The sequence below is a fragment of the Phaethon aethereus genome, assembly GCF_964289735.1.
Source record: "Phaethon aethereus genome assembly, chromosome: 1".
NCBI classification, from domain to species: Eukaryota; Metazoa; Chordata; class Aves; order Phaethontiformes; family Phaethontidae; genus Phaethon; species Phaethon aethereus.
This window is the reverse complement of record NC_138575.1, coordinates 84725818-84738202: the sequence shown is the minus strand read 5'-3', so window position 1 is coordinate 84738202 and position 12385 is coordinate 84725818. Positions and strand designations below refer to the sequence as shown.

The window sequence follows — 12385 nt, the reverse complement described above, 5'->3', positions numbered from 1 at the left end:
AGAGGAAGTCCTTTCCTATTGGTCCCCGCCACCCAAGTAGAGCCCTTGCCCCCACTGCCCAGGTGAGCACAGGGCCGGAGCCTGCACAGGAGAGGCCTGAGCCTGAACCCTTCTTCCGAGGGGCTCGGCCAAAGCGGGGGTGTTCCTGGCCAGAGCACGTGGGGACACCCTGCCCGGACAAGGCTCGGCCAGGCCCAGGCAAAGCCGAGCCCAGAGACAGGAACCGCCAGCGAGGGCCAGCAAGGAAGGCAAGGACAGGCGGGCCAGGCAGGCAGGGCACACGGGAAGGCGCAGCGTGGAGGGACCTGCGAAAGCAAGCTGCGAGCAACATGTCCGGAGCAGAGGAGGTCTGCACGGTGCCTGAGCAGGAGAGCGAGCTCGAAGCAACATCCTTTGGGGGCCCCTCTGAAGGCAGCGAAGCAAAGGCCGGAAAGAGCCGCTCTTCCCGGTCCTCCCGGGCCGGGCTGCTCTTCCCCGTCAGCCGCGTAGACAGGCAGCTGCGCAGAGGCCATTTTTCTGGGCGCATTGGAGCCAAGGCCCCCGTCTACCTGGCTGCAGTGCTCCAGTGGCTAACGCACAGAACCATGGACGTGGCTGGCAAGATTTCCAAGAAGAGCAAGCAGCAGCGCATTTCTCCATCGCACTTGCAGAGAGCGGTGCAAAAGAGCTCTGTGCTCAAGCAGCTCCTGCGAGGCGATGTGCCCAGGAGCCGCAGCAGAGCTGTCCCCCACAGACGGCGCGTGGCCTCACCCTCCAAAAAGGCGACAACCAAGGGTAAGAAGAGGTGCCCCAGGCAAAGGGCTGCACCTGCCCGTGCCACTGCTGCTGTCGAGTGAGAAGAAAGCAGAAGCTCTTGCCCACCCACACTGGCAGGGCAAGGGCTGCTACCTGTGCAAGGCTCTTGACACCTCCAGCGCTATGGTCTAAGGGTACAATAAAAGCTTTTGTAATGTTGTGTGGGACATCGAGCCTTTTGTGCTGTGTGTTGGATGAGCGTCTCGTGCCTGGACAAGGGCACGCAGCTGGACATGGGGATAAAGCTCTGCAAAGGGAAGCTGTAGCGCAGCCCCTGCTGAGAAGGAGGGCAGCAACCTGCCTGGAGGGCAACTGACCCTGATGGGCAGCACTTGCCTCCAGATCAGGTTTGCACTTGGTCTGAAAGCAGCTGAGAGGGGAAGAAGGGATGCGCCCCCCAGAAGATGGGTACAGGCTGTGAGGGATGGTGAGGGTGAATGTTTCTGGAAGAGCAAAGCGTCCTGCAGGTTCCTCTTGCGCTGTCCCTCGGGGGAATATCGGAGGACAGCAAGTGGCCCACAGTCCAGCTGTCTTTGCCCTTCCTGGGTGGGGAGGCCAGGAAAGCGCTTGGGCTCATCACAGCCAGCACCTCGATTCCCACAGCTGTCTGCCCATGCAGAGACCGATGGCCAGTGTCTTTCACACTTTTCCTTCCATCGCTCATTTTCCCTAGAAAACGCGCTAGTTTTCCCTGGAAATGCATGGGAAGAGAGGCAAGAGAAAGGAAGGGCACACACCCCATAGAGAAGTGTGTTGTCTGGTTTCCATAGGCAAATGCATTCCACTCAGAACTGCTGCAAACCGGCGACCCAGATCATTGCAGGATTTCATGGAAACTCAGGGCATGAAGCGCTTTGGCTCAAGAACAGTTAAAAACCCCTCTTCTTTCAAACTCATTCTACTAACACGTTTCAGAAGTGGTTTCTGGTGGAGACAAGGGGGTGACACATCCATCTCCCATTGTCTTTAGGCCTCAGAGACAACTCGTAGCACATAAACATATCCCTAGGACACTTGGGAAATTGTCTCAGTGGCACCACAAACTTCTTGTTGCTGATGTAAATGATACTGATATAAATACTGGTACTGTGGGGAATTGATAAAATCAGCAGGTATTCCTGACTAATGATCGGTGCTCCAGATGCAACAAAGTGACCGACTGCAATACGAGGACATTTAAAATACTTTCAGTATATTAGGGCAACCAAAAAACAGCCCGCGTCTGGAAATTGGAAAATAAGCCAAGGATAACCAGTGTTGCAGTTCTCTCCTTTCCTGGTGTTGAGGTGTGTGGCACAAGATACCCTGCATGACAAAGAGGTACAGGAGAGCATGTCCTTAAGTTTGACCCATACTGAGGTGTGTAAAACAACTGCACTCGATTTTCTGCCTATAAAATTAATTTTCAAATTTTTCGAGGGTGAGGATCTCCCTGGCCGTTTATTTCCAACAAGGATTTGCTTTCTCCTTTTCTTTATAACGATATTCCTTGTTTAATCGTAAGGTATTTTTCTTAGCTACGGGGCAAGACTGGAGTGGAGAAGGAGAGAACGGATGCTGACTCTGAAACTTGCAGACTCCAGGCCTTGTCACTGCTTACCACCCCTCTGCTAATGGCCCTGTTGGCTCAGTGGCTTCCAGCCCCCTCTGCAAGTTTTTTTCCCTATTCTGCATGACGTGGGAAGAACTGTGCTCTTGCTCAAACGTGGGGGTGACGGAAGGAAGCAGGCATCTCCCAGCGAGAGGGGCTGTTTCCACTCCACGGGGCACTGCGGGAGAAACCTTCACAGGGCAGGGGACAGGGCAATGGATGGGGGGGGTTGTGGGCACAGGCAAGCTTTGGCAGAGCAGAGGGACTCAGATGGGGCACATTCAGACCTACATAGCCTCCGAGGCACAGGAAAGGAGAGAAAGCGGATGCAAAGGAAGAAAGGAAATGAATGCAGATAGGAAAAGGGGTCAGCAATGGCTCACAGGTGCAGATTCAATGTTTGGGACAAAAGGGGATCCTGGCACTACAGACAGATCCCTGGCGCCCACCACGAGGGGCAACATGGGGAAGTCAGAGCGGACAAAGTCATGTATTTGCTGGGGCAAGACAGGGGAAGTCCTAGAGGTAGTGACTGGGAAAAGCCCTCTGAGTTACGCCTGTCATGCATAAAGAAATGAAATGGGGCAGGTTTGGTCTCCTAAAAAGAGCAACCCTTGCTTCTTGATCCCGATGGCAGTTTAGCAATCCCACCCACAGTAACACATCTTTGGGTTCAGCGTAACGCCAGCACGAGCTGAGCTTTTATCCTCAACAAACTGCCATTGCAATAAATGTGCCAAAGCATTTGTGCGCGTGCCTGCTAACAGAAGAAGGGTCATATTTATTATGGGCATGAGCGTGGACAAGGCAAGTGATGAGCTGTGTTCCGCATATGCACGGGCGGTACGAGCCTGCTGAGGGTCCCTGGGTGGGTAGGCAGGTGGGAGTCACAGGTAAAGCCTGGAGCCGCCTTCAGCTGTGCCAGACGGGTAGAGCTGCAGACCGGGCGATGCTGGCTGCCCGTGGCCAAGGAAGGCAGAGGAGCAGAGGTCGTCACCCATCCTTGTCCTGGGGAGGACTGTCTGTTGTGGCACTGGCTTTGCTCACAGCCCCAAGGAGCTCCACCAAGTATTGTCCAGGGAGCCTGCGCAGCCAGCCCCTCCCATCCTCACCAGCAGACATGAAAATGGTTTGCAAAAGAAGAACTCTTAACTTTTAACAACTCCCCCCATGGCCTGTGTTGCAGCACAACAACGGCACTGGGAATCACCCGTGCCACTTGCAGAAGCCCCGTTAGACTTGTTATCATTGAAACACTGACTCCTTAATGATGCCTTGTGCGGCTCCTCTCCGGGCGCCATGGGACACTCCCCTGTGCCGCTTGGGCAGGCAGAGCCTCGGCCCGCAAGCTCCGTTACCCGTAGTACTGAGCAGGGCCATGAGACCCACACGCCCCGTTCAGGCTCTGGCACCGTATCGCCTGCACGGCAGGTCAGGCACAGCCACCACTGCTGCTGTAGCATTTGCTGCCCAATCGCTGTCAGATGAAAGTTGGGATTTCACCCTTTGCTTAGGTCAGGTTCAGTTCCCTTCTCAGCCATTTCCTTACACCTTCTTCCATCCGCTGCTCCATCTACAGCTGCTCCCCGGAAGAGCCATTTGCTCCTGCTCCTGCCTTCCCTCTTGTGCTCTTCAGAGGTGCTTCCCTTGCCGTCTTAGGGATGAAGTGACTCCTGTCGGGTACCCCCTGTGAAACCCCTCCACAAGCTCCAAGTCCCAAACCCCAGAGGCTATCCCCAGGAACCAAAACAAACAGAGATTCCTGCGGAGAAAACCTCAGTCAGCTGTGGAGAGGAGGAAGTGGGGAAAAGGCACCTGATGGCATACCAAAAACTAGCTGCAATTTATGTGCTTAGATGCCCTTGTGGGCCCGGCCTTTGTTGAACTGAGAAAGGTGAAGCTCCTGCGGTGCTGGCCTGTGATGGCAATCATGCCCTGTGATTTGCAGGAAGGTCTGGAAAGAAAGGCATGCACATCTTGTGTGCTTGTCTTGGGTCAGCCACGGGGAGTCCAGGGGAATAAAGCAGTGGGGTAGTGCACATTTTCTGGCCAAAGGGAGACATATTGTCAAGGACTTAAGCTCAGGAAGGCCTTAAGCTCACAGGTAATTTCAGAAGCAAAATGTGTTAAACTCCCTCGTAGTTATCCCTGTCACTGTCCTAATGAGTCGGGGCTAGGTTGTGCATCAGTCTTTAAAAAGGAATGGGAAAAATCTTGAGGGGTGCTTGGTGGTGTTAGTGAAGGTGCGCGCTCGAAGCGCGTTATTCTAAGGTGGTTTGCGGCGTGGTTAGCAAGAAGGTGATTCTAGCAGGGCTTAGGTTGCGTGCGTGCAGGAAGGAAGAACACGAGATTCAAACAGCACCATTCTCAGATGGGAAAGAGGTGCTTGCATGGGCACTGAGTGACCTGGTGTTGCTGCTAACCTTGCTGGATCTGACCAGGGAGGAAGGACTTGAGGGAGGAAGGTGGAAGTAAGCCTTGGACATGAGCAGAAAAAGCCCCAGATGCTGACCGAGGTGTGGGATCCCCATCGCTGATATATATATACTGCTCCCTCAAAGTCACAATGGGTGTGCGCAGCCAGCCCAACCTTTAGGTATGACGGTGTTTTGCTGTGTGGTGTAACTGGAGCAGGTGCTTTCTGACAGAGGAGAATCAGAGGCAGATGAGCTCCCTGGCTGGAATTAACAACAGCTTTGTCTGTCTCCCATCAAGACAGCGGGCGCCGGTCGCGATAGGAAGAAGAAGTCACAGTCACTGCTGTCCTTTTCCCCGGCCGTCCTTCAGGTTTATTGACTGTAACCTTGCGACATGGAGTGGAAGGGCGCAAGAGAGCCAGTCCGTTTCCCTGTGTTCAGAGAACAGTTACGCTCCAGATGAACAAGGCATTCCTCAGTCTCACACCAAGTGGCCAAGAGGAGAAGCGTCACAAGCCCAGCTGTGCTCTCCGACTTTCTCAGCTTGAATGGAGCATAAAAGGGCATGGAGATTACAGCCATCAGCTCGGAGGCCCAGGGCCACGCTGTGCCATAGGTCTGATGAAACTCCAGGAGCTTTGTTCCTGGAGGAGAAGCCATCATTGGCTGGGCTGGTGGAGGCTCGTACTTCATTGAACAGCTCTACGCCCACCTGGGTCATAAGACAAGACCATTCTTCTTCTTCCCTCTACAGGGTGGTACTGAATGAGGAACCAAATAATGTTGTTCCGTACAGCAATGGTGATCTCAGGGCCTGGCAAGAATCATGCAGTCGTACAAAGGAACATGTGTCAGGACGTACCCTGCTTCAGAAATGGGGTGCTGGGCCAGGTGTCCCCCAGACGTCCCTTCCAGTGTAACTTCTTCTGTGAGTCTGCGTGTGCATGAATTATCTCTGCCTCTGAACTGAAAGCCAACATGGGGATAAGAAAGCATAATAAATGCCATGCAGCTCTCTTACAGACCCAGTTATCCAAACGTTGCAGGTACCATGCTAAAGCTGATGCTTTTCATGCTGAAATCAGGAATGATCCACTTCAGGGCAGAGATATTTCTTTATTACCACCTCTTTTTCACTTTTAACATTCTGTCAGATTTTTAATGAATCGTAGGGCTTTTTATGGCACGGGTGCCTTGGAAAAGGGATGTTGGGCCCTCTGTTATCCCAGTTTTCCAGAAACAGCTACAATGAGTGTCTAGCTTGAGAAATGTAACTCTGAATGTTGTGGTTTGATTTTCAGGTGCTTTTTCTGGGTTTCTGTTATGCTTTTCTCATATTCAGTCAAAAAAAGCCAAATGTCTGTAGGATTTAAGTAGGAATGGACTAACGTATCTCATTTATCGATGCTCAGGGTTAGAACACCAGCAATAGTCTCCTCTGGTAGATGAACAAGTGTTCAAAACAGGTTGTAAGTGGCTAACCGCTTTTTGGCCTTTAGTGTTTCACATTAGGGAACACAGCCATAGCTGGCTTCTGTTGCTGAAAGGGGTGCCAGCTTTCCCACTTCTCTTCTTTTGAAAGAGGACTACTGTCTCAACTGTTACATATTTCACAGAAACTTTTCAACAACAGGTACCTGCAGTTATTCTTCTGAACGAATATATAATAGAGATGAGTCTAGGGGTGGCATGAGAGATTTGGGGGTGAAATCGATAGCCCAGCTCAATGGATCTACATGAATGCACACAGCATGGGCACCAAACAGGAGGACCTGGAAGCCATTGTGCAGCGGGACAGCTATGATGTAGTTGCCATCACAGAAACACGGTGGGATGACTGTCATGACTGGAGTGCTGCAATTGATGGCTATAAGCTCTTCAGAAGGGATAGGCAAGGAAGGAGGGGTGATTGGGTGGCTCTATATGTTAGGGAGAATTTTGATTGTATAGAAATCAATTATTGTGAAGACCAAGTCGAGTGCTTATGGGTAAGGATGAGGGGGAAGGCCAACGAGGCAGATATCTTGCTGGGAGTCTGTTATAGACCACCCAACCAGGATGAAGAGGCAGATGAAACATTCTATAAGCACCGGCAGAAGTCTCGCAATCGCTAGCCCTTGTTCTTGTGGGGGACTTCAATCTACCGGACATCTGCTGGAAGTATAACACGGCAGAGAGGAAACAGTCTAGGAGGTTCCTGGAGCGTATGGAGGATAACTTCCTGACATAGCTGGTAAGTGAGCCTACCAGGGGAGGTGTCTTGCTGGACCTGCTGTTTACAAACAGAGAAGGACTGGTGAGAGATGTAGTGGTCGGAGGCCGTCTTGGGCTTAGCGACCGTATAGCAATGATAGAATTCTCGATTCTGAGTAAAGTAAAGAGGGGGGTCAGCAAAAATGCTACCATGGACTTCCGGAGGGCAGACTTTGGCCTGTTCAGGTCACTGATTGAGAGAGTCCCTTGGGAGACTGTCCTGAAGGGAAAAAGGTCCAGGAAGGCTGGACAGCCTTCAAGAAGGAAATCTTAAAGACACAGGAGCAGGTCGTCCCCATGCACTTTAAGACAAGCTAGCTGGGAAGGCGACCAGTCTGGCTGAACAGGGAGATTTTGCTGGAGCTCAGGGAAAAGAGGAGAGTTTATCACCTCTGGAAGAAGGGGAAGGCAACTCAAGAAGAGTACACGGATCTTGTTAGGTCAAGCAGAGACAAAATTAGAAAGGCAAAAGCCCAGCTAGAACTCAATCTGGCCACAGTCGTAAAGGATAACAAAGGATAACAAAAAATGCTTCTACAAATATATTAACAAAAAAAAGAGAGGCAAGGAGAATCTCCATCCCTTACTGAATAGGGGGGGAACATTGTCACCAAGGACAAGGACAAGGTTGACATACTTAATGCCTTCTTTGCCTCTGTCTTTAATAGCCAGACCAGGTATCCACAAGGTATTCAGCCCCCTGAGGTGGAAGATGGGGATGGAGAGCACAGTAACACCCCCATAATGCAGGAGGAAGCAGTTAAGGACCTGTTAAGCCACCTTGACACCCACAAGTCTATGGGGCCTGATGAGATCCACCCAAGAATACTGAGAGAGCTGGCAGAGGAGCTTGTCAAACCACTCTCCATCATTTATCAGCAGTCATGGTTAACAGGGGAGGTCCCAGACAACTGAAGGCTTGCCAATGTGATGCCCATCTACAGGAAAGGCCCGACGGAGGATCCCGGGAACTACAGGCCTGTCAGCCTGACCTCCATGCCTGGGAAGATCATGGAGAGGTTCATCTTGACAGTGCTCACAGGGCATATGCAGGACAGCCAAGGGATCAGGCCCAGCCAGCATGGGTTCATGAAAGGCAGGTCCTGCTTGACCAACCTGATTTCCTTCTATGACCAGGTGACCCGCCTAGTGGATGAGGGAAAAGCTGTGGATATTATCTACCTGGACTTTAGGAAAGCCTTTGACAGCGTCTTCCACAGCATTCTCCTGGAGAAACTGGCGGCTCGCGGCTTAGACAGGTATACTGTTAGCTGGGTAAAAAACTAGCTGGATGGCCAAGACCAGAGAGTTGTGGTGAATGGTGTTAAATCCAGCTCGTGGCCAGTCACAAGTGGTGTTCCCCAGGGCTTGGTTTTGGGGTTGATCTTGTTCAATATATTTATAGATGACCTGGATGAGGGGATCGAGTGCTCCCACAGTAAGTTTGCAGATGACACTAAATTGGGTGGGAGTGTTGATCTGCTGGAGGGTAGGAGGCCTCTACAGAGGGATCTGGACAGGCTGGATCTATGGGCTGAGGTCAGCTCTATGAGGTTTAATAAGGCCAAGTGCAAGGTCCTGCACTTGGGTCACAACAACCCCATGCAACGCTACAGGCTTGGGGAGGAGTGGCTGGAGAGCTGCCCAGCAGAAAAGGACCTGGGAGTGTTAGTTGACAGCCGGCTGAACATGAGCTGGCAGTGTGCCCAGGTGGCCAAGAAGGCCAACAGCGTCCTTGCCTGTATCAGAAATAGTGTGGCCAGCAGAAGTAGGGAAGTGATCGTGCCCCTGTACTCAGCACTGGTGAGGCCACACCTCTAATCCTGTGTTCAGTTTTGGGCCCCTCACTACAAGAAGGATGCTGAGGTGCTGGAGCGTGTCCAGAGAAGGGCAACAAAGCTGGTGAGGGGTCTGGAGAACAAGTCTTATGCGGAGTGGCTGAGGGAACTGGGGTTATTTAGCCTGGAGAAGAGGAGGCTGAGGGGAGACCTTACCGCTCTCTACAACTACCTGAAAGGGGATTGTGGCGACGTGGATGTTGGTCTCTTCTCTCAAGTAACTAGTGAGAGGACGAGAGGAAATGGCCTCAAAGTTGCACCGGGGAGGTTTAGATTAGGTTCTAGGAAAAATTTCTTCACTGAGAGAGTGGTCAAACATTGGAACAGGCTGCCCAGGGAAGTGTTGGAGTTTGGAAGTGTTCAAAAAACGTGTGGATGTGGCACTTCAGGACGTGGTTTAGTGGGCATGGTGATGTTGGGTTAATGGTTGGACTTGATGATCTTGAAGGTCCTTTCCAACCTTAGTGATTCTGTGATTCTGTGATATAAGACAGGAACCTTCAAAGGCTTGTTTAGGATGAGGGGTAGGGAGATTTTTTTCTTCTCCTATAAACTGTGCCAAGTAGAAAGGTCCAGAGGAATTACGTGTTGAACGTAGTCCATTATTTTGAAAACCCCATCCCAGTTAGCAACCTTATTTCCTAGAAGGAATGATTCTGCAGGCAATTAATTCCATGAAAACTAAACTGGTGGAATACTTGGCACTTTTTAACCATTAGACCTCCTAGTTAGATGTGTAACACAGAGACCTGGGAAGATTTTCCAAAGCATAATTGTCAGCAAATAGAGCTGCAGGAAGAAAGGTATTTGAAATATGGGTAAATAGGAAGGCACTAACAGCCTAAACCCTGAGACAGGGTCAATGCAAGACCTACACTGCAGATTGCAGATACCTCAGCTATCCCAGTCTGAGGAACTGCTGTGCATAGCAGCCTGGCAAAACCACACAAAGCTAGTTTCTGCACTGTAGTTGTCATCAAATTTACTTCCTGCATAAAATCCAAAAACCTAAAATCCTTCACAAGCTCGTTCACACTCCTGAGAAGCAAAGCCCATTAGCATTATGTTTCCCCTCTTTTTCTTTCTAACAATAAAGTTGAAGCTCTCCTATCTCCTATATCCTAAAGATACAGGAAATACAAATATGGTAAGGAATAATAAAATCTTATTTGATCTACTGAAATAGAAAAATACCTGCTACACAGTGGTTTATTCTGACTGCTAGTTAGAACCAAGAAGACAAACTAGTTTTTCCAGCTGGGTCAATAGTTCTGGTAAAATGTACTACCTGCCTATGATGGTTGCATATGAGGAAGAATAATTAGTTATCTCTAATGAAAGGAATAATAATTAGTCATTTTGTGTTATGATATTCATTAGACTGTACAGAGAAACAGAGACAAATGCATTTGAATAATCTCTCATTTTAACCACTTGAAATTCAGTGAGAAATACCCAAAGAAGAAAGAGCAGAGAGACAGGAGACAGGTGAAAGCCTAAAGCCTGAACTACAGGAAACACAAGATTCTTTTCCTTCCCTGAAGCTTCAGCAAGGCTTCCTTTACCTGCTTGTTTCTCAGACTGTAAATCAGGGGGTTCAAACTGGGGATGACAAGACTGTAGAAAAGGGAAAGAACTTTCTCCTTCCCAGATGAGTTACTGCTCCCAGGCCCCATGTACATGAAGATGGCATTTCCATAAAACAGACCCACCACAGTCAGGTGGGAGCCACAGGTGGAGAACGTTTTTTGCCATCCTGGTGCAGAGCGGATGCGCAGAATGGTGGCCAGGATGTACAAGTAGGAAATTAGGATTAAAGCTAAAGGGAAGAGGAGGAAGCACACGCAGACAGCAAAGATCAGGACTTTATTGGCAGTAGTGTCAGTGCAGGCCAGCTTTAAGACAGCAAGGATTTCACAGAAGAAGTGGTCAACCTCGCAGGGGCCACAGAAAGGCAGGTGTAAAGCCAGAGAGGCTTGCAGTGTACCAAATACGAACCCAAAAGCCCATGAAACTGCAGCAAGGGTGAGGCACACCCTCCGGTTCATGATGAGGGTGTAGCGGAGGGGATGGCATATTGCCACGTAGCGATCATAAGACATCACGGCCAGCAGCACGCACTCTGTAAGTGCAAAGATTAAATAAAGATGTATCTGTGTCCCACACCCAGCAAAGGAGATGGTTCTGCCTTGTCCAAGGAGGTTCCTCAGCATATGAGGGACGTTGTTGGAGGCGTAGCAGATGTCCACGATGGAGAGGTGACAGAGGAAGAAGTACATGGGGCTGTGGAGGTGGTAGTCCAGGCAGATAAGAACAAAGACAAGTGCGTTTCCCATCAGAGTTGCAGAGTAGAGGACAGAGAAAAGGCCAAAGAGGCAAAGCTGCAGGGCTGGGTTGCTGGAGAACCCCAGGAGGATGAATTCTGTGACAGTTGTTTCATTCTGCATGTTGTGCTGGAGATGAGGCAGCACAAACTGCGACCACAGAGATCTGTAAGCAAAGGATCAAGGAAAAGGAAAGAAAATTGAGAGTTTTCCTAAGAATATTGTCTGCGGCTCCCTTCTCCCTGTTTTTCCCTCTGACTCCCATGGAAAGTGCACACTACCCTCACCATGCTGAGTGATGTAAATATGAATTGCAAGCTCTAATCTCTGTACAAACTTTGAGCATTTTTGACCAATCTTGCATGACTTTACTGCCTAGCTTGCCTTTGATGTCTCTTTTTCTGGATTGTTGCGGAGGGAGGGCTGGGGTTTCTCTGCTGGAGAAAGTAACAGCTCTCTATCATGATGAAGATTGCAGGTGTCGATTAAGGTGAAGTCAGAACATATTCAAAGCAACTAGTTTAAATTAAGTCCATATTAAAATGAATGCACAGTGCACAGAATAATTCCAGTTTTACCATTAAACCAACTAGCATTTCTAATCCATTGCTATGTCCTCTTTACCTTAGTGAAATGCATTCATATTGAATCCTGCAGTTGCTTGTTCCATTATTGTATATCTAACTTCACTTCAGATTGCTGGACAAACTGAGAGCTACATGTAGATGTACAGCAGATAATTATTGCTAAAAGAATGTTACTAACATTTATACACAAACGTTTCCTTACCTGTAGCATCTGGATAAATGTGATTTGTTCAGCTCCGTGTTTTTGATTAGGGAAACCTTATTAGAAAGTTCTGTGTACTTTCTCAGACAACAGGCAAAACAAAGAGCTGTTCCACTCTGTTCAGTTCCCTACATTCATTTGTTTTTAAAGCCAAAATTTTCTGTGTAATGTGTCTGAAGGGACATTGTTTTGATTGCCAACAGGCAGTACAAAAATTAATCTCAAGTATAAATCCCCAGACTTCCATACCTGAACTCTGGGGATCCTTCCAGAAAGTAAACACCACTTGATTCTGAAATGGACGTGGTATTGTACTTAGATGACATTCTACTTACTGGTCCTTCATTCATATGGGTTTCTTTTCTGTTAATCACAGTC

The 12385-nt window shown here is 49.4% G+C and overlaps 2 protein-coding genes across 2 annotated transcripts; one reads left to right on the top strand and one right to left on the bottom strand.

The window, feature by feature from the left end:
- Positions 1-242: 242 nt before the first annotated feature.
- Positions 243-836, top strand: LOC309406673 (uncharacterized protein; the record flags this gene model as incomplete). Its single annotated transcript, XM_082001952.1, has 1 exon — positions 243-836. Exon 1 carries the CDS (start codon positions 330-332, stop codon positions 834-836), a length of 507 nt encoding a protein of 168 aa, XP_081858078.1. The 5' UTR covers positions 243-329.
- Positions 837-10402: 9566 nt separating this feature from the next.
- On the bottom strand, positions 10403-11341 carry LOC309406571 (olfactory receptor 2A12-like; the record flags this gene model as incomplete). Its single annotated transcript, XM_082001836.1, has 1 exon — positions 10403-11341. One exon carries the CDS (start codon positions 11339-11341, stop codon positions 10403-10405), a length of 939 nt encoding a protein of 312 aa, XP_081857962.1.
- Between the last annotated feature and the right edge of the window lie 1044 nt (positions 11342-12385).